This window comes from Penicillium samsonianum, assembly GCF_028829775.1.
Source record: "Penicillium samsonianum strain IBT 33392 chromosome Unknown utg000005l_segment0_segment0, whole genome shotgun sequence".
NCBI lineage: Eukaryota > Fungi > Ascomycota > Eurotiomycetes > Eurotiales > Aspergillaceae > Penicillium > Penicillium samsonianum.
This window is the reverse complement of record NW_026643263.1, coordinates 520,267-540,891: the sequence shown is the minus strand read 5'-3', so window position 1 is coordinate 540,891 and position 20,625 is coordinate 520,267. Positions and strand designations below refer to the sequence as shown.

General features: G+C 47.4%; 5 protein-coding genes across 5 annotated transcripts; 1 reads left to right on the top strand and 4 right to left on the bottom strand.

Annotated features, from left to right (window-relative positions):
* Positions 1-79: 79 nt before the first annotated feature.
* N7471_009104 (uncharacterized protein) lies at positions 80-966 on the bottom strand. The gene is made up of 3 exons (XM_057281823.1): positions 828-966; positions 612-741; positions 80-514 (listed from the first exon to the last, which is right to left on the bottom strand). Exons 1-3 carry the CDS (start codon positions 927-929, stop codon positions 141-143), a joined length of 606 nt encoding a protein of 201 aa, XP_057132706.1. The 5' UTR covers positions 930-966; the 3' UTR covers positions 80-140.
* A 509-nt stretch (positions 967-1,475) lies between these two features.
* On the bottom strand, positions 1,476-2,072 carry N7471_009103 (uncharacterized protein; the record flags this gene model as incomplete). The annotated part of the gene is made up of 1 exon (XM_057281822.1): positions 1,476-2,072. The coding sequence occupies one exon, from the start codon at positions 2,070-2,072 to the stop codon at positions 1,476-1,478; it is 597 nt and encodes a 198-aa protein (XP_057132705.1).
* A 1,098-nt stretch (positions 2,073-3,170) lies between these two features.
* N7471_009102 (F-box protein) lies at positions 3,171-4,579 on the top strand (the record flags this gene model as incomplete). The annotated part of the gene is made up of 2 exons (XM_057281821.1): positions 3,171-4,330; positions 4,384-4,579. 2 exons carry the CDS (start codon positions 3,171-3,173, stop codon positions 4,577-4,579), a joined length of 1,356 nt encoding a protein of 451 aa, XP_057132704.1.
* A 1,320-nt stretch (positions 4,580-5,899) lies between these two features.
* N7471_009101 (uncharacterized protein) lies at positions 5,900-6,892 on the bottom strand (the record flags this gene model as incomplete). The annotated part of the gene is made up of 2 exons (XM_057281820.1): positions 5,900-6,356; positions 6,423-6,892. The coding sequence occupies 2 exons, from the start codon at positions 6,890-6,892 to the stop codon at positions 5,900-5,902; spliced, it is 927 nt and encodes a 308-aa protein (XP_057132703.1).
* A 5,238-nt stretch (positions 6,893-12,130) lies between these two features.
* N7471_009100 (AMP-dependent synthetase/ligase) lies at positions 12,131-20,136 on the bottom strand (the record flags this gene model as incomplete). The annotated part of the gene is made up of 3 exons (XM_057281819.1): positions 12,131-18,649; positions 18,712-19,644; positions 19,711-20,136. The coding sequence occupies 3 exons, from the start codon at positions 20,134-20,136 to the stop codon at positions 12,131-12,133; spliced, it is 7,878 nt and encodes a 2,625-aa protein (XP_057132702.1).
* Positions 20,137-20,625: the final 489 nt, after the last annotated feature.

Genomic DNA, 20,625 nt, shown 5'->3' with positions numbered 1-20,625 from the left:
TTTGTTCACTTAGATTGTATTCCCTAGATTTAAAAGACCAACTGGTCCCGCTGGAGCACTCAATTTGGGAGGGTTCTACGCAGAGTTTCACTAAGTCATTATTAAAGGTTTCCCCACAGGATGGTATTTAATACATTGTCTCAAAACAATACTACAGCAGCTACAGCAACTATAATCATGGCAATGTTGCAGATGGCTCCCTTTCCTGACGTGCCATTGGTAGGAGTAGGCGTCGAACTGCCTGAGCTGGTTTGGCTTCCTGTAGAAGAAGCCTCTTGGCTAGCCGTCAAAGAGGCCGCTGAAGTAGTAGAAGCGGACGCTGTTGAGGACTTGGAGTCACCAGTGGTGGTAGGATCGCCGGCAGTAGTAGTAGAAGTAGTAGTAGAAGTAGTAGTAGCAGCCGCTACCAGGAAACCGTCGGATTTAGTCAGCTTGACACCGCAACGAGCTTCTGCATCGAAGGTAAAATCCATGTTTCTGGCTTTACATTCCCTGTGCTGCCGGGTAATGGAATCTATATTTATGAAGTTCATTAGCTGTGATTTTTGATCCAGTTGGCGAATATGAGAAACAATGGGAATCAAAATCAAAATCAAAATCATCAAACTTACCAGGCATGACATTGGGATTGCAATCTTTCATGCAGCAGAAGTACGCCTCGCGGTACTGCTGCTTGTCACACATGCATGCCGCATCGTTCGTGCAGGATCCACCGGGGAAGCTGTCGAAGTAGCAGTTGTTCTGGTAAAATAAATATATTAGTTTTCAAGCTCTTATTGGAAGGATTATTTGAAAGTGAAGCATGCTAATGCGAAATATTTACTCACATCGCAATTCGAGTTCTCTAATTCCAATGTTTGGTTGAATGCAGTTACTAGAGGAGCGGCCAGGAGGGCGAAGAGGACAAAAACAACGGGAAATCGCGCCATGATCAATATGAAGTTTGAAACGAATGATAAAAGCGAGCGACGGATTAGACGGAAAATATTTTCATCACAAGAACAGGGGGCGAAAGAGCCCCAAATGGCCCCCTATTTATGAAAACGCGATCAAAAGCTTACCATACTAATTTAAGACGCGCTAGCCCATTGGGGTACCCGGGTTTGGACCTCGCAGCCTTAACCGAGCCCTTCTGGGGGTCCGGGCCCCCGGGGGGGGGGGGGGGGGGTCTGTGCATCTGGCCTCCGGGGTGACTCACAACCTATCCTTTTTCCACGTTGAATTTGGAGTCCAATCTTCCTCTATTTTCCTTTGAACGGCAGTATCGATAGACCATCAGCAATCCACCTCGAAAATAACAATAATAATGGGTTCAAGAAGGAACATCGCACGTCCTATGACAAACTACATGCGCAGGCGGCGGGCGTTCCATGACTGCGCATATTAAATCATATTTTGCAGATATATTACATAGAACGGACAATGCGACTTGGTCTGGCATTGGAGCGGTATGGTCCATGTCTCCGGACCTTCACCTAGATAAGAATAACAGCACCAATCGCCGCTCCAGCAACTGCCATCAATGGACCAGCATAGCCCGCCGCAATATTGGTCGAGACTGGCTGAGCAGAGCCACTCGAGCTAGCCGAGCCGGTTTTAGAAGTCGCCGAGTTCGTCGACTGAGTTGGAGCCTCCGTAGTCGAAGGAGCAGTGGTGGAGCCGGAAGTACTGTGCGAGGAGGTCTCCGCGGCCGCCCCAGTAGAGGTAGAAGATGGAACACTGGTATAAGCTGTGGCAGTGGCAGAGGCAGAGCCAGATGTGGTTTCAGCAGAGCTAGCGGACGCAATTGTCGATGAAGCAGCGGCGGTCGAAGGTGACCAGCAGGAGAGAGTGGAGGTTGTTGAGACGCAGGGCTCTGTGCCCCTGTAGGCAGCGCAGCAGGGGACGTCGTACTTCACGGGAGCGCGGCCGCCGCCACAATCGAGCGGATCGCAGACTACCCCGTTTGTCGGATCGTAATAGTGGACGATTCTGTCGGCGCAGGTGGTGTAGCTGATACTTTCGCACGCTCCAAAGACGGTCGTTGCCAGCATCAACAGGGATGCGGCCGTGGGAAGGGTTGTTTTGACCATTTTTGTGTTGGAATTGTCGGTTTGGTATGATATTATATCCTTATAGGGCTGGGTGAGATTCTGGAGTTGTGGTGAAGAGAAAAGGAAATGGACAGTAGGAGACACGGAGTTATACGCGCTGGTTATACGCGTTGATATCGATGTGTCAAGAATAACTACTAGACCACCGCCGGAGCCCCTTAACGAACGCCACGAAATTACGAGGCGGGGTTTTCAGATATTTTATCAGCCTCTGCCTAAAAGAGCGTGGGCCGAATCGAAGTCCTATTTGAGCCCTATTCTAACTGGCTAGGTTCCAGGGCCGCTGGGGGCCATAAGTGAACTTAATTTCTCCTTAGCGGACCCACATGCGTTCGGCGGTTGCCCCATCAGCCAACACCCCGCAATGTGTGCTATAAGCATAATGCAAATTTGAATGTAGAGATATGCATCACCTTCGGCTACTGTAGAGAAGAGAGGCTTTCTGTTCATGTATCCCGAGGAGCACATGGTTTTCCAAGCAATCTTTTGTCACTTCCCAAGGTACAGTATATACGTATAACTTCTTTTACCCTGGCCCCTTCACAGATAAGGTGCAAATTACAGCGGCGCGTGGCCAGCCCAATTAATTTTCGCGCTAGGGTCTTAGCAGTGGGGTCAGGAAAGAATTTCTCTGTGTAGTGGTCAAGGGCGATTTCGAGAATCACTATATGAGAGCAAAGGATAGGCATTGAACGTTTAGGCCGGAGAACTGGGAATAGCAAGATGCGATTAGCGTATCTATTACTTCACCGAGTATCAGGGCTCCAGCTTGTTGATATGCTATTACAGGTATTTTAATTTTCTGCGGGCCTCGAATACAGTTTTCTCCGCTGCCCAGGTGCCCAGGTCCACGGGGTCTCCTATAAACGGGGGCTGCCGCTCCAGCGCTGCACAATAATACTCTTCTCTCTGTCTCTCAGCGCAGAAAACTTGTCTTGATTTCGCTTTCTCGTCAAAGGGAACCGGGAGCCCTGGAGATTGAGCCTGATTACTACCCCTCTCTGCAAATAACAAACTGAGCTTCAAGGTTCCCATTGTTCTTGTTCTCAACCTTAAAACGCCACACACGCAGCCAAAATGTCCATTGCATCTCTTCCCGTGGAATTGATCTCAAAGATATGTAACCATCTAGATCCCCAGCAATGGGTCGCTCTGAGGTTATCATGCCGCGCATTGTACGAGAACTCACTTGAGAATTTCGCGGAAACCTATTACAAAAACATCCGTTTCATTGTGACAAGTGAAAGTCTCCACGAATTGGAAGAACTATCCAAGTCAAATGGTCTCCGCGAGCACGTCCAAGAGCTTTGGATGATACCAACTGTGTTCAGTGGCACTGAAAACCCCATCGGCATGGTATCTATATCATCAAAAAGCTGCCGACAAGTGAAAGGCGACGAGCTGAATATCCGACATGCCGTTCACAAAGCGATGATCGCGGATAATTCCAACCTGCTGGAATCAGAAACATTCAGTGTTCGACTTCGGGAATGCATGGATCGATTTCAAAACCTCCAAACAATAGGACTCGCACATTACAGCACGGAATTTTTGCTTGATCCACGGCAGCAGACGGTTTCATTCCTGGGAAGGCAACACATAATGAGCCAACTTGATTTTCGATTCGATGTTTACAGCCTGCAATCCTTAACCCACACCAATAAAAACAGTCAGATAAGGAAACTGAACTCTTTGGCATTATCGAAGCTTTTTCTTGCGTTATGTGGCTCAAGCTGCAAACCCCGAAAGCTATATACCTGCGATTCTAATTTCTGTGGTGATATCGACCCCAAAATTGTCCTCTCTGAAGAACAATTTGACTCTCTACTGTCAGCTTTAAACAGCCTAGAGAATCTTCATTTATGTATTGATCTCAATGAGGCCGCCTGGCTGAAGCTTATCACAAACCTTGCACCTCAGTTGGAAAGACTCACTTTGTCGCAAGATCATATGCCTAGCTATCTTTCACAAGATGAGATGCCTGCCTATCCTGCAAAAAGCTACGTTGGGCACATGTTCCATGGAATTAACTTCACTCGACTCCGGGAGCTTCATATTCATGAGATAGATGTCTATTTCAACACTTTAAAATCACTATTGCTTAGTGTAAAGAAAAACCTGGTCATTCTTACACTTAAGCGAGTGACATTACGCAGTGAGGAGTTGAGAGCTGCAGATGATTCTGCTTCGCAACACAGGGAATCTCCCAATCACCAAGAAAATCAAAGCTCTACCCCGTTAATGCCTACCTACACACCCGACGGCCCTAGATTTGTTCCCACTTCACCAGGCTTCCATCCAACATCGCCATCGTATGGACCAACATCGCCGTCGTTTGTACCAACACTGCCATTATTTTCACCAACGTCGCCATCATTTCAACCAACATCGCCATCGTACACACCAGCTCCGCCAGCAGCCGAACCGGAACTGCCAGAAAGCGCTCCCCCATCCCCACAACATTCCTCGATTTCCGAATCATCTGAGCCAATGACAAATGAATATCTAATAGCAAACTGGTCATCCATTTATCACCCATATTCTTCACCTGAATTTGCTGGTTCAGTCTGCCCGACCTTGGAAACCCAAATGGCATGGAAACGCAACGAACAAAAGGTGACTTGTGTGTCTAGCCTTTTGGACACTTTACAGAACGAGCTATCTCTAGAAATACTCTCATTGGAAGATATTATCTGTGACGGCAATTATTATTATTTCAAAAGAGTCAACGATGGAATCGAACAAAGTGGCCGAGTGGATTTTGACATTCGCAGCGCTGGTGTTTTGTTGAGAGAATGGATTTCCGATTTGAGGCCAGAGGCTTCCTGTCCGGGATATCGCATTCTAGACCTAAAGGAACGCGAAGGTTAGTAGTGCTTCCCGATTTAGTCCCTGCGGTTACTGATAGAATCTAGAAATGGAGGATTGGTTCGACAATATGATAGGAAAGGACAGCGGGTCATTCAATAGGTTGGACTGTGACTGCAAAAAAATGGAGAAGCTGTTGTGGGGATGTCCATTTGGATGTCATCGATATTAGGAACATTTGAATAAGACATCTTACATGTACCACACCGACTGTACGTTGTGACACACTTCCAGATTCTCAATTTCCTTGAACATTGAATATTATACTAGTATTGAGAGCACGGAAAACAAAATGTTCCTCATGCATGTGAGGATATGTCTCAATTTCAAAGCAAGTAAATAGTTGACATCGATAGTCCTATACGTATATAGTACCTAAGTACATATCCACAATCCATGATTATTGCGAGAACTGCATGTGGAGCCCGCATCTTTTTCAGTTCCAAGGTCAAAGCATGTAGTGCATGCAGCAGAGAGGAGACGGAGATATATGCCAAAAGGAACTTGAAGAACGTGAAATGTTAAATGTTGAAGCCTTGGAAGAACCCTAAACCTGATGATCAAAGAATTATAGACGGAGTATCGTGGATTCTAAGGGTTGCCTGTTGTTGGCTGGCTAATGGGTTTGTACTGGCCGTTGCTGAAGTTAAGCGATATGCAGGGTCTATGTCAAGAGCTAAAGATGTACTCGCACCTTTATATCATCAATAGGACCAGAAGTACCTAAAGAGCCCGCAGAGACCGGCAAAACTCAATAAACTTTGCTTGAAATTTTGATTATTGGCCTTTTGCTGCGACCAAAGATCTAATTTGTACGAAATATTTGCGAGCGAGACACGTAAATGAACATCAATCAATGTTGGAGAAACGAATATCTCGAAGCGGTAAGATGAGGTTCCAAAATGCCTCTGGGTAACCCCCCAAACTACGAATATGGATTATTGGAAGACCATAGCAGCACCCAAAACAATCGCAGCGAGTGATAAACCGAGGATACCACCCAATCCACCCCACGAATTGACATTTGGGGCAAGTCTCACCGCAAAGTTCGACGTAGCCGCCGAGGTGGAAGTAGACGTAGCCTTTGTGGACGCCGCTCCAGCTGTTCCAGTTGTCTTGATATCGGATTGATGGTGCACGAGTGGAAGCATAGGCATAACAGAGATTGCGCCAAGCCGATCCAATTCCGAAGAAGCGAAGGTTGTTGTGCTGACAATATCAGGATACGAAGCAGTCATGACAATGAGGAGATCCGTGGAGGTGGTCCCATTCACAGCGTAGGTTTTTGTCGATGTGCCAATATCTGACTCATCAAGTATACGAAGACATGCCGTGGTCACATCGAGATCGGAGACAGCCGAGTAACAGCCGAGTTTAATGTTGGCCGTCATGGAACTGGAAAATAAATAGAATTAGTTATAAAACCCTTTTCAAGCGACTATATTTCATCATCACACATACCTAGGGCAACAAACCACGAGAGTCTCGCTTGGGTCTAGAAGCTCCGGTAACATCGTAGCGGGGTTCTTGAATGTGGCGAAGTCGACCTCGATGAGCCGCGAATCTGTTATGGTTGAACTCGAGATACTTAAAACACCCGACGAGGTGGGGGACTTGTCGCCGTCGCGGGCGGCTACTCCCACGGTGGCCCATCCGGACGGACAGTATAAGCCCGGGGAGTAATGTGGAAAATCGTAGATCACGCTTGGATTGGGATCAAGAGTAAGAGGTGGGGAAACGGTGCCGGTGGGGATACAGCCATGACCGCCATCTGTGGAGCATTGCGTCGCCAAGTTAAAGAAAGGAAACGATGTGTTGTGTCCTATCAAGAAATTGCTGGCAGTTGCGCAGCTGGCTGGCGCGGTGAAGGTGGTGGTCACCGGGCCCCAGTTATTGAAAGTGTACCCATCGGTGATAGTGATGCTGGGCATAGTTGCGAGGGTGATTAAAAACAATGCTCTTGATTGGAAGGGAAGGACGAAAGTGATAAAGAAGTAAAAACAAATTTGGGGGTTCAGGTCCCACAATAAAGGGGACGGGACCTTCCACATGCAAAGTTTGGGGTCAGGGTCGTGTGGGGATAATCCACGAAAGGCTTAGCAGAAAAAGCCTCAAGGGGAAATTGGTAGATTTAGGCGAACTTTGGCCTAGCTATACGTAGCTAGATATCACTTTATATTCCTTGGCAAAGGTGTTGGGGCTCTGGTCGATCTTCCCGGGACCGCGGGTAGCCGTGGTGATCCCGCCATAGGGTCCACATATGCGCCGTACACTGGAGCCACCTGATGATGAACCTCCTTTAGCTGGGAGTAAGGTCCCTCTACGTATTCTCTACTAGGCAACCCACTCACAGCGCCATGCGAGGCACCACGCCCTATATCGCAGTGCACAGCGACCACTGGGGACTTTAGTCCTATTGGATTTTAGGATTCACCGATTGTGTCTCCGTCTTCGAAGTAAGTTCTATACTTTAATTGTTACATCGACCTAATCAGAAGTTTGTATAGATTTATACGATTATATGCCCTCTACACTTGATGATATAGGGCGTAATTTGAATATCGAGTTATTCTATACTGATATAACCCATAGCCTTTATGATTACTTTCCACTACTACGTATTTATAATATCTTCTTAGATCTCTTTTCAGGATGATAGGTTTCAACAACAGAATGGGATATAATGTATAATTCCTACCAAACGGCTTTCGATATATATAATATCTTGACAACGAGAATTGCATATTCAATTAATTTCACGCTATAATGAGTTAGAAAATCCGTACATGGCCAATTTGTTGCTAGCAATACAAGCCAATAGGACTAAAGTCCCTAGTGGTCGCTATGCACTGTGACAACCCTACAAGGTATTCTGGACGGAGGCTCACGCCCCCTTGCCAAGTACCTCTAAGGATTACCACCAATCTCGAGCTGCGCAGAAAGATCCTTCGAGATAGTGACGATCTGTTATTTCCCCTTTTCCTGGGCTTCCGTCTGTTTCTCATCTCGTGGGCACTTTGTTGTTACCCGTCGGGGGCGGCCCATTCCACCATGACAACTACGCCAGCCTCCAGAACTGGAACAACACCGCCTCTTCCACTCACGACAGTCTTCACCCCGCCAAGTGAATGGTTGGCTGAACTATGGCTGCTCAAGGATTTTGACAAGCGGCTGAACTGGGCAAATCTAGGCCCTGACGATCGCGAAAAGTGTCTTCCGTCAGGCTGTAATATTCGAAATCAGATTTACCTCCACACTCTTCGACTTTAATTCTCGAACCCTATCTCGAAACATGCTAATCTAATTTTAGCTATTCCCCAGTAATCCCTGCCAGATTATGTTGTATTCCCTGGTAATGATGGATGACTCATTATTATAACACCGTACTTTGCCTTAGAATCTGTCAGAAATTCTGTCACTGAATCTTCCATGCAAACAGACCAAACAAGGGGAAAATCTTAACAATATATTCACTTACATCTTGGTCTACTCGTCACACGCAGCCTTCGGGTAAGCGTGTTTATACCGATTTGTCTAGCAGCTACTACTCAATATCTAAAAGTTTTGGGCCAAAGCAATTTCGCCCTCAACTTCATAAGCCGTTAGGTTCGTTACTTTCACCAAGTTTATGGCAACATTTATTTCAGAGATCAGGGCTTGCCCAAACATATAAAATCGGCCGGAAAATATTAGCTGGATAAAAGCGGCTCTCGATGGGGTAGCTTCAGATTATGTTGGTAAGTTCAAGACACAAGACCTAAATATTCCATTAGGACACGAAGAATTCCGAGATATGGAGGTTAATTATGTTACATGATGAGGATCCTTCTCTGTCGCCTGTGGCATTCTGCGCTTTCCCCACGATTCTCCCTGGTGACGTATGTAACCTTGGAACAGCCGCCAACCTCACAATCGCTTGCATTTGCTCTGAAATTTCTCATAATCCACGTCTTTTGTGAGAGTGCTTCCTCCGTCGTTATCGATGGAGCATCCATGCCTATAAGTTTTGACATTCGACTCGCTTTGGATGAAAATACACGACTGCGGGGTGCAAAGCTGGCCGTTCACAGATTCACAGAGAGCCCGTAAACCCTGCCGCGTCGGACGATGACCTGGTTCGTGCTCTGTTCCTTGTGGTTGAACACACGAACCGAGATCATACTTCACAGGTCTGTCCAAGGTGCAAGCAAGATAGGTCGAATCTCTGAAAGATTCGGTGTGATATGTCCCATTCTCACAATTGGTTTCACATTCTTCCTTCGAGCCACAGAGTTGATTCGTAGGCGAGGTGGCCGCTTGGGTTGCGCCCAAAAACACAAAAACGATAGAGCGAAGGCTGAAACGCATATTCAGTGATCTCAGTCCTATATGTTTGAAAATTAGATGTATTAGATGGATAATGACTGGCAGCATAACAACTTACAAGTGTGTGGCAGACAGTTCAGTATCTAAAGGTTGGAGCGGAAATTCGATTAGTTACGGAAAACTTGTTTTTATAGTTGCAAATGGAGCCTTTGGGAGTTACTAGCACGGTTTGGGCTTTGTGGATCGGCTTTGCAAGATAGCCCCTTACTTGGGCTCTTGGCAGTAACATAACAGTTTCTTCGAAGATCTGCACTAGAACCCTTTTTGTGGGACCCATTGTAGATTTTTACATGTATTTCTGGGCTGCATGAGTCACTCCCCAGATTCGCTTGCTCAATCTAACCCATACTTCTCACATAGGAGACCTTCCTTGAGTTGGGCCACAATTGATCTCCCCTGTGACGGATAAGTACTGTGTTGAGATCGCCTACGAGCTCCATCCTTGCGTAACATCTATAAGGAATGGCTTTCAATAATCCCTCGGTAGTCAGGTGGGTCGATCTAGTTTTGCTGATCTCTTTGCCGATCAAGGTATGTCAGCGTCGGAAATCCTCGGTGTCTCACTTCGTACTGGGGCTCAACTGGCCGCTCAGCAGTGCGCAACCCCAATGTCCAGTAGAATCTTACGCTATCTAGGATCATTAGGCAGGAATTGATAGGGACACTCCCACTCTTGTTCCAGATACTCCTAATTATGTAATTGGGTTCACGCATTAACTAGTTAGTTAACTAACTAGTAAGTTAACGTATTTCACAAGCGAGTGGCCACTACAAGCGAGTGGCCACCCCAACCAAATATATTAATTTCAAATGCATATACCTCAACCAAAACTCCATTAAATTAAATACACTAAATTCATCTATCTAGCTGGGCATCTATTGATCTTATGCCCTATTTCTCCACAACCACTGCACTTTGGTGGCGCCCGTGTACGTGGTTGTAAAGCCGGCGAAGGGCTTCTTCGTGGAGGGGAGGGAGGTGCTTTATCTGCTTCCACCGGCTCAGTAATCAATTGAGAAGCTTCTTGAACTATGAGCCCTGCTTCAGCTGGTATCTGCTGTCGGGATCGAGTACGCTTTTGCTTCTGCTTCTCGTTGGCGGCGCGTAATTCCTTATTTTCTTTCGCGAGTAAGATAGCACCTTATATTGTAAGACGGAAGCCTTTTATAAGCTGGTTTAATGCACGATCTGACGGGCTAGGTGGACTTCGAGATCTTATACGAAGTAAAGCTTTGATTGATGAAGTCTGCCGACGTAGTTCTTTCTCTGTAGCTAGCGTTTTTAGTGTAAAATTTCGACTTGATTCACTACCACGGCTAGGAGGGGGGTAGGCGTTCGAAGCCGGATATTAAGCCTTAAAATCACTTAATCTAGTGCAAATAGCACTAAACCGGTAGCTCGGAAGCTGCTTTTAATTGTCTTCGGTTTAAAAGCTTCAATTCGTGCCTTTAGGTATACTTTAAGAAAGTCAAGTTTCTCAATATGGTTGATCCCGTTCCGCATCTTCGTTTCAACCGCCCGACTATAAGACCGTTTTAAGACCGTAAAACAGCCGACATCGAGAGGTTGTAAAAGATAGGATGAATAAGCAGGCATACAAATTGGTATCACCTTATTTTACTCGCAAATTTGATCAAATTTCGGCGTTAAATGACTTCTATATCCGTCAAGTATTAAAAGCCGATACCCCCCCTTCGTACGTAAAGAAGTAGTAGGAATAAAGAGCTTTTCAAGCCAGCGAAGTCCAATTTCATCCGAAGTCCAACCATTAGGACTCACTTCAAAACGCCAATCGTTAGGAAGGCCGGTAAACCAGGATTTAAGGAAGACCTTTCCTTTAAAAATCACACACGGAGGAAGCACCCAGCCAGAAGCATTCGTACATTCAATCACCGTCACCCACTCTCGATTTCTAGGTTGTTTAAGTGCTCTCCGCCCGGAGTATTCACTCCTCGTAATAACCCTCGTAGGTGTCGTTAATCCCAAAGCAAAACTAGTCTCGTCAAAGTTATAAACATCATCGGGGTCGATCCTAAATTGAAGGATTGTTTTTTGAACTAAATCAAACCACTCCCTAATGATTTTCGGGTCTTCACATTTCGCGCGCTCGTAGTTATACCGTTTCGAGAATCGGGAGGAGAGAAGAGGGTGCCTTTTAACAAAATTCGTAACCCAATTTTCGCCGACCGAAGTAACCGGGGTGGTTCCACGTTATTGAAGAAGAAGATTGGCCATCTCTCGAACCATAGAAGGCCGGGGCGCTGATCCACGAGAATCCATAGAGAGTATCCATTTTTGAAGTGATTCCTCTTCAGTTGTAGTCAATTTATGTGAATTGGCGCGAGAAATCGCGCGGTGTTGCATTCCATTAATTCGGTTGCGGAGAGTTGTACGCGGGACGTTAAAGGTACGCGCAGCAAGAGAAATAGAGCTGATATCTCCATTTTTAAAAGCCTGGATAGCTAACAAAAGCCTACCCTCTTGCTCTATTGAATTTCTAGAGGATTGAGAGCGAATTGGTGGCATGGTGGGTGGTTGAAGAAGCAGGGTTTAAATTAACTGACGCGTTTTGGTTGGGGTGGCCACTCGCTTGTAGTGGCCACTCGCTTGTGAAATACGTTACCAATATCAACACCAATTACATAATTGACCTTCAAAGGCGAAGTGAGGTATGCATGTCTATTGTTCCTCTATCAACCCTCATTATTCTCGTGCGAACATGGCTTTCGGAGCAAGGACAGAGACCTCAACGGGTAGCAGACAACGAGTTTGGAAAGCAAGACAATTCTCCAACTCAAGCCTCTCATCCAATATTGCTCATCTCCTTTTCCAGGGCGTTTAAAAACAGCTCAGCTTGATCATTTGAGATCGAATCCGATGCATAGTCAACTCTCAACTGTAGCGCATCATCTCGCTCGTTGGAGCTCACCTCCAAATAAATACCACCAATGCCGGGCAGACCTTTCCAGTCAAATTTATCAACAGATGTTCTCCCAACCGGTGGTTCTCCAAACTCAGAATCACCTCGAGAGTCTATGGGAAACGGGGTGAAAATGGAGTCGTTGTCTTGTTCAGCAGCATACTCATTGAGTTGACCCCAAACAATATTGACAATAACATTGAATTGCAGCTCATTCCCAAATGCTTTCATTTTCTGGCAGAGAGTCCGAAGATCGGTCTGATCATGCAGGTTGCGCTGAATTAACTCATGCTGCATGGCGACCAGAGCCTGTGGGGTGGGGGACGTGAGAGCGTTTGGAACTACCAGTGGTAGCATGTTGACGGTAGGACCTGCCATATCCTGGATCTTCGGATACTCGCTTGAGCGCCCAGATTGGAAAAGGCCAAATGTTGGATGAGCAATGCCTGCGGTATGCGCAAGGCTGCGACCCACTGCCAGGAGTATCAAAGACGGCACAGAAACTTCAAGCTTGCGGCATTGAACTTGCATTTCGTGGAGCTTCTGAGAGAAGACCCGCTCGGAGGATCGCACGTGAAGAGTGCCATTATGGCTAGCGAAACCATGTCCGAGGATAGTCCGCTGGCCCATTTTGAGTGCTCCTTCCCAGTAGCTTTGTGCGCACTCGGAGTTCGCAGCTTGAAGGGTGCTGAGTACGAAAGCAGGGAACTCGCACGTAGGTGCTAGGTTCTCTCCCTGGTACAGGGATTCTAGCTCCCTGACAAGAATCGGAATCGTCCACGCGTCATACAAAGCATGGTGCAAGGTAAAGATAAGAACGTCCGAGTCAGGGTGCTGGATTAGGTGTAGCCGGGCAGGGGGTGTGAAGAGATCAGACGGGTTACGAGCAATACGATGAACCAGGTCTTGAGTCAACATATTCAAGTCTCCAGTGGATTGCTCGTTATACACCTGAACTTCTCCATTGGCTTTGCTCGCTTTCTGTACAACCTGCAAGACTTCATTTGAAGACACGGCTGCGAACGATGTGCGGAGGATTCCGTTTCTCCTCTGTAGCTGTAGCCAGGCCCCTTGGACTTGTTCCGGATCAAGCTTAATACGACTGCGAAACGAAAATGTGAATTCCCACAGTTGTCGCTGGCTCCGGAGCCATGCAGATATATAGAATAGCTGGCCACTAAGGCAAGGCATGACTGCTTCAACATTATCTTCAGCTAGACCCAGAACATCCAATGCTTTGATTTTTGGATCCGAATTGACGGAGAAATTATCGGGTTTGACAATCTTTGCAGAGCCAAGGGATTGAGTGGGCTTATCGGCAACGAGCATCGCGATTCCCCGAATTGTCCGTCCTTGAAGGATATCGCTCACTGAGACCATCAGTCCAGCCTCGCGGCAACGACTACTAACATCTAGCGCCAAGATTGAGTCGATGCCAAGGGCGAAGATACTGTTGCCCTCCTGAATCGTGTCCATCGATATTTGGGTAACGTCTGAAAGGACTGTCTTAAGTATTTGCACATTTTCGCCGAGGACAGATGTGTCTAAAGGCTGCTCAGCATCCTGATGCGGACTCGTGGCGACCAAGGGCAACGCGCTGAGGCCAGAAGGGAAATCGAGAACTGTCTCATTTTCAGATAAAACGATATTCTCAATACCCCGGGCAAGATTCTGCATCCAAGTATGCAGCTCGTTGTTGGTCAGGAAATCCCGACTGGTTGCCCGGATCACAAGTGATTCCTCAGTCTGGTCAAATTCCACATTCAGTCGGTGGTGGGGAACATCTGGCTTGCGAGCAAACTCGTAGAGTTGGAAAATTGAATCTTGATTTGGAGCCTTTGATTTGTTGAAGGTGAAAATGGCATCGAATAATGAAGAGTTGTCTCCGCTAGTGGCCAGACGCCATCTCTTTTGAATGAGACTCAATGGTACATGATGATGAGGTTGAGAATCGATGCAAAATATTTGGATATCTCGCAAGGCCGATCGGATGCTTTGCGAAGCAGAATCAAGCTTTAGGCGGAAGGGTACGGTATTGAAGAGGGGGCCAATAACTGAAGCCGTAGGATCAACATCAAATCCTCGTCCTGATACTACGTGGCCAAAAACCACGTCTCGCTGACCAAGACGCAATGCCAACGATCTCCCAAAAGCAAGCAGCGCCACAGTCTGTAAGGTAACGTCGAGTGAGCCGCATTGGCGTTGCAATGTGGTTACTGGGCTCCTAACCTTGGTCTCTGCCCACTGGACGCTGGTTGTCGGGGTAGAGGCCAGAGGAGACTGCAGTTGTGGGGATTGGTATCCCGCTACTGCATTAGTCCAGAATTGGACAGACGATTCTTGGGTGGATGCAATCCTGCGTGCTACAGGTGCGAACGAGTCAACATGGCTTCGATGACCATGGTAATGTTTCTCCAGACAAGCAAAGAGCATGGGAAGAGAAAAGCCATCATAAAGACAGTGATGCATAGTGACGACCATAAGTCGCTGGGAAGCTCCAGTGAGAAAGGTGATCTGCCATGGGGGTCTGCGAAAGCTTTCGATGTTCGGGTAAGCGACTCGCTGGGATATTTTCTCAACAGCCACAGGAAGTGATTCATCAGCTTCATAATGTGACCACTGTATGGAAACAGATCGACGGACTGCAGCATGGAATTTGCGACTTGCATGGGGCCGGTGAAATGAGGTGCGAAGGATATCGACCTGTTCTACCACGTTTTGCCAGGCACTGACCAATTTCTCGAAGTCGACTGTGCTTGCAAGATCGACCGCGTGGTGGTGAACATATTCTTTACCCTCAGAGCTCAAACATTGGCCGATCATTGCTGTTTGCAAGGGCGTGCAAGGATAAGTTTCAACAACTGAGTCGTCCGTGTCAAATGGATCAACGGATAAGCTACGATCAAGGGTAGTCTCATCAATGAGTGGTATGTCGGAGACGGGATTGGCATTATCCAAAGAGTCGTGAAGAGCGCCAATAGATGGATATCTCAGAATATCACTGGAAGACACTTGAAGTCCATTCTCCTGTAAGCGCCGAGCAAGATGAATTGAAATGACAGAATCGATTCCCAAAGTAAAGAATGATGTATTCTTCGAAACCTGTAATCCAGGAATACCTGTTATCTCAGCCACAACTCGGCGAAGAGTGGTTTCAGTTTCGGTCCATTGCGTCTCGTCCCATTTGGGCTGCTGCTTTCGCTGTTGTTGAGAGATCGCTCCAGCATCAATGATTACATCTCCATCAGAGAGTAAGTCTTGAATAAGAGTGGAAATTGCGGCCATCAACGCATGGCCATGCTCAGTGGACGAATGATCACTGGCAATTCTCAAGCGCAAAGTGACTGTGTCGTGATCGGCCTCCGCCTTAATTTCTAGTGCAAGGGGGTAGTCCACTGACATAGCACTATCTATTTCCAACAACATATTGTCTGCCGGTGATCGAGGACCAGACGCAATATATGAAAACATCGAGTTGAAAAGTGGACCCGGCGCACCAGCGTACCGCTGAACATCGCGAAGTGGTGTGTGTTGGTATGGTAAGGATTGGATTATGGCCACAGTGTGAGTCTTTATCTGGTCAACCACCCTGGATTTACCAGAAGGAAGCTGGAACCGACCAGGAATAGTTGTGACGAGGGGAATTAGCATTGATTCCACTGACCCTACTGGGATCGCTCTGCCGTTCATTACTCGGCCATAGATGATGTCCGTTTGGTCCAGGTGCCTTGCCAATGTAATCGCCCAAGCCGTTTCCAAAACCATTGGCGCGGTGGTGGAATGTTTGGCGGCGAATTTGGAGATTTTGGATAATGTGAAGGCTAACTTCTTCTCAACTATCTCATACGAAGCATCATTTCCTCCATGACCGGTGATGATACTTGGAATGCAATCAGAAAGATAGTGAGTCCAGAATCGCTCGGCTTGCCTCTCGTCATTTGTGGCAAAATGACGATAAAGTGGAGTGAGATCGACTGGGATCATGGGTGTCTTTCCAGTGTAGTGTTGGTGAAGCCGGCTGAGGAAGACATTCATACTGGCGCCATCGAAGATAGAATGATGGATGGACAGCATCAACCACCCAGACCCTTCCTCGTTTGCTGCGCTGGCGGCAAGAAGATGTAGTGGAGGCTTGATCTCGATTTGGCGGATGATGTTCGTTGCAACCCCAGTTTGAAGGCTGTTGAACAGATCACGAGCGGCGCCTTCATCCGATACAGGGACCTCAGTCCATGGGATGCTAACAGCACGAGGCTTCAACACAACTTGTACTATCCTATCGTCTGCTACATGGAAGCAGGTGCGCAAAATCTCGCTCTCCTGTATTAAGTCTTCAAAGGCCATTCTCAGGGCAGGAAGCGTGATACCCGGTCCCAAACGGCACATGATGTGATTGACGTACAAGGGAATCCGGCTACCCACGGAATTGGAGACAATACTCTCCTGTAGCGGCAGACATGGCCGAACCACAGAAATGGAGGAGCCTGCGAATTGTCTCTGGGACATTCGAAATACTTGGTCAAGTTGTTCCATTTTCTGTGAGGCTTCATCTGGTTGGTCTGAGAATATTTCTCCTCTTGGTCCTTGGCCAGAGCCTTCATGGGTTCGTGGCAAACGTGCGAGCTGTGCGACTGTAGGGTTGGAAAGAACATCGCCCGCCGCGCAAACATAGCCCGCCTTACGCATCTTGGCAGCCACACCGAAAGAAGCGAGGCTATCAATTCCCAACTGAAATATGTTCGTAGCTGCGGTGATACTGTTTCGTTCCACCTGCATCTGAGAGCATAATATATCACGAACCTGCTCCTCGTTCGTTGTCAAATCCGTGGTATCTGGCTTTATGATCGTCTCAGGAAGCTGAGTGGCAACTTCTTCGGAATTCAGGAGCAGATCTGACACACGGATACTTTCATATAGCGCCACCAGACGGCGATTATCTGCCTTTCCTGAGATCTGAATAGGAATCGAACTGACAGTGAGCAAGACACTGGGTACCATGTACGCAGGTAGTTCAATGCGGCAGCGCGCCAAAATACTTGGCACCCATGTCTGGTATCGCTCCTTTAGGAAAGTGGGCTGTGTTCCAATATCTTCCGGTCGGTTACTGGAAAGACTGATGAAGGAAACTAACTGAGGGCGTTTGGTGATTGGGGAGGGTGTCACTATTGAGGTGACATTGACTGGAAAGTCCGTACACCGACGCACCGCGACTGAAACTTCTTCGAGCTCGAGACGTTGACCACGTATTTTAGCCTGGCTATCTTGCCGGCCCAGGTACTCAATGCAGTCGTTGGCCATCAAGCGCACAATATCTCCAGTGCGGTACATTTGTCGCCCATTCAAATCAGTAAAGCCGCTTGCGTCAGGTCTGCGATGGTACCCATTGGCGACCAAATCACCCGTCACGCAGAGCTCTCCCGCCTGGCCTCGCTTGACATATCTCGTGGTGTCGGGCTCCAAAACGTGGATTGTTATGTTACCGACAGCGGTACCAATATTGCGCACAGTAGACGAAGGCGTTACTGTGTGGCTTGTCATACCAATTGTCACCTCAGTCGGGCCGTATGCGTTCACGAGCGCAATGGATGGTTTGCCGACGAAGCGCTCGATGATTGTCTCTGAGATCTTCTCCCCTCCGACGCCAAGATACCGCAGATCCGGCAGCTGCTCAGCACTAATACCGGCATGCTCGAGGAGTGAAGGAACAAATCCGGCATGAGTGATCCTCAGTCGACTGAGAACCAGAAACAAATTGTCCAGAAGCATGGTCCGAGGACCTGTTACCAGACGAAGGCCATGTCGCCAGCCCAACACCATCTCACAGATGTGTACATCGAAGGCCCGACTGGCATGCGCAAGATAACTTCCTTTGCCTTTCAATTTCAGGGTATCTGGGACATCCCGACAGATATATTCTGACTGCGCTTCGGTGAAGGCAGAGAGATTTCCCCGACTGACAAGAACGCCTTTGGGTGTCCCTGTTGACCCAGAGGTGTAAAGAAGATAACAGTTATCAGTGGGTTTAGGGTCGAATTCAGTGCCTGGTTCGATTATCCAGGAATCTTCGAGGAGCTCTGGGTCTTCAATATCAATCACTAGGCAATTCTCAGGAGGAACGATTGTCTTGGCGACACTCTTGTCTGTGAAAAATGCCATAGCACCGCTGTCTGCGAGAAGAAAAATCTGACGCGCTTCCGGGAGATCTTCTGCCACAGGCACATAGCAATTTCCACTTTTCCAAATTGCTAGAACAAGTGCATAGGCCATGAAAGATCGACTAAGACAAACTGCAATGGACTCATTGCGCCATCCACGAGCTTTCAGCCATGCGCAGAGCTGATTGGAAGTTTGAGATAGTTCGTCGTACGTCCATGTGTGGGAGACTGTCTCATCCTCGCTGATCTTCTCTATTATCTCTAGGGCACTCCATGTGGAATTGGTGGATGCCCAATGATCGACCCAACGTGCAGGGGATAGGAGGGGGCTCGTTGAAGTTCGTCACTAGCCGACGGCGAGTGGACCGAGAGCAGGTCATTGGGAAAGGATTGTGTGAGATCTCGAACTGATTGGGCTTGTCGAGATAACATGACAACAGTGATGGCATTGACCTGCCGTAGCACCAGCTCCAAATGGGGTACATCTATCAAATCAGCTCTGACAGACAATGTACAGATGGGCACACCCTGCTCTGATCGTTGGAAGTTAAACTGCATGGGAGCACCGTAGCATACCATGAGTGTCTCGTGTGATGTCATTTCCGAGTTCTGACAAGTTAAAGTGGTAGACTGATGCGTGAAGAGCGCATTGTATGGGATACCGTTTGAAGGAACCCGGAGAATCTCACGGAGCTCTTCCATAGGCAGGGTTGGGAACGTGGCTGCTCTTGCAGTGAACGAATCGATTCGACAAAGCAAGTCATTGGCAGTATTGTCCGCGAAAATAGAGATTGGGACTAGGGCTACAGAACCGCCATCTTTGAGATTCGCCAATGGCCGGTCACCTAGGATCACCCGGTCTGACTCGAGATACTCAGCCAGGATACACGCAAATGCCGCACGAATCACTGAGACGGGTGATCTCAGATGCAATTCCTCGGCCAGGCGCTGCAGCTGTTCCCACGACACACCCAGGGGGAGGGTTTGCGTCAGCACTTGGGTGTTACCGGTAGAGGCCACCAAACGGTCACAGGATATCGTAGGAAAATTTCTCTCGGCACAATCGACAAACTCCGCCAGCTCCTTTCTCCAAAAGGTGGCGCTATCATATTTGGCCTCTGGCTGTTGCATATAGAATTCCAAGAGATCAAAGCCCGATATATTCATTCCCTGCTCCAAAGCCCCTCGGTAGGTGAGATTACCACGCAACGATTGCAAATCAATGCACAATAGCACTCGAATCTGTCAAGTATGACGTGAACTGTTAGCCATTAATTCTTCATGCAACACTGTCCTGCTCTGTCTTACTAAAATCGGCAAATCCACTTCCATGTCTGCAGTCTCCATGAGACGCATTCCGAATTCCACGTTATCTGTTCCTTCGAAAGGAGTCTCGTAAGCCTCCCACGTGAGCGCGTCATGCTCAGCTGTCTGCTGCGCTATCACGACTGCGCATTTCACAGTTGATTCTCGGTCTTCTCCTATGATCCAAAACGCGATGTGACTTTGATCACTCATGGACATAATCCAACGGGCATATCCATGAATCAAGGAATTGATACCATTCGATTTTCCCAACTCCTGCAAATAACCAACGTCAAATTGTGCACTCCGTAGACTCAAAGATTGACTTGTCTCGGTCTGCAATGGGAATGCAGTGGTTGGGATACTTCTTCCTTCCAAGTGAGTTGACGGCTGCAGAGAGCACTTCCATGGCTTGCTTGGAGTTGACATCTTGTATTCCTTGATGAGGTCAAACTCTCAGTTGCTGTAAGAAGCTCTGGCGTTGCTTTAATGTCTAAGAGTGAAAACCAAAAAAAGATCTACAATGTTACTATGCTTCTATAACCGTTAATACATGTTGCCGTTTGGTACCGTCACGCTCAAACAACTTGAACCCTTCCGTACCATAATGCACGGCCCCCACACTTGTATTTTTCAAAGCACGGAAACCGGGAACAACGCTCCAACGCTTGAAACAACTTGTATCATGAAGTGGAGGATCTAGCAAGTGTTTCCTTTGTAATTTGAGACATCGAACTTCTTTTTGCCCCTGATGAAAATGGAAATTCTTTAAGGGCATCTACGTATATCATGGATTATAAACGGATGTTGGAATATGTATGTTAATCTCAAACTACTGCGCTGTTTACCAAGCTGGCTATCATTTGGGCTTGACCTGGCTGTTTGGGATATGAAATATTTATATATCGACCCTGAAGC

Coding starts and splice junctions, on each gene's coding strand:
- N7471_009104 (XM_057281823.1), bottom strand. CDS start 929: ATGGCGCGATTTCCCGTTGTTTTTGTCCTCTTCGCCCTCCTGGCCGCT. Junction 742..827: donor TAGAGAACTCGAATTGCGAT/GTGAGTAAATAT, acceptor TTATTTTACCAG/AACAACTGCTACTTCGACAG. Junction 515..611: donor CAATCCCAATGTCATGCCTG/GTAAGTTTGATG, acceptor TCATAAATATAG/ATTCCATTACCCGGCAGCAC.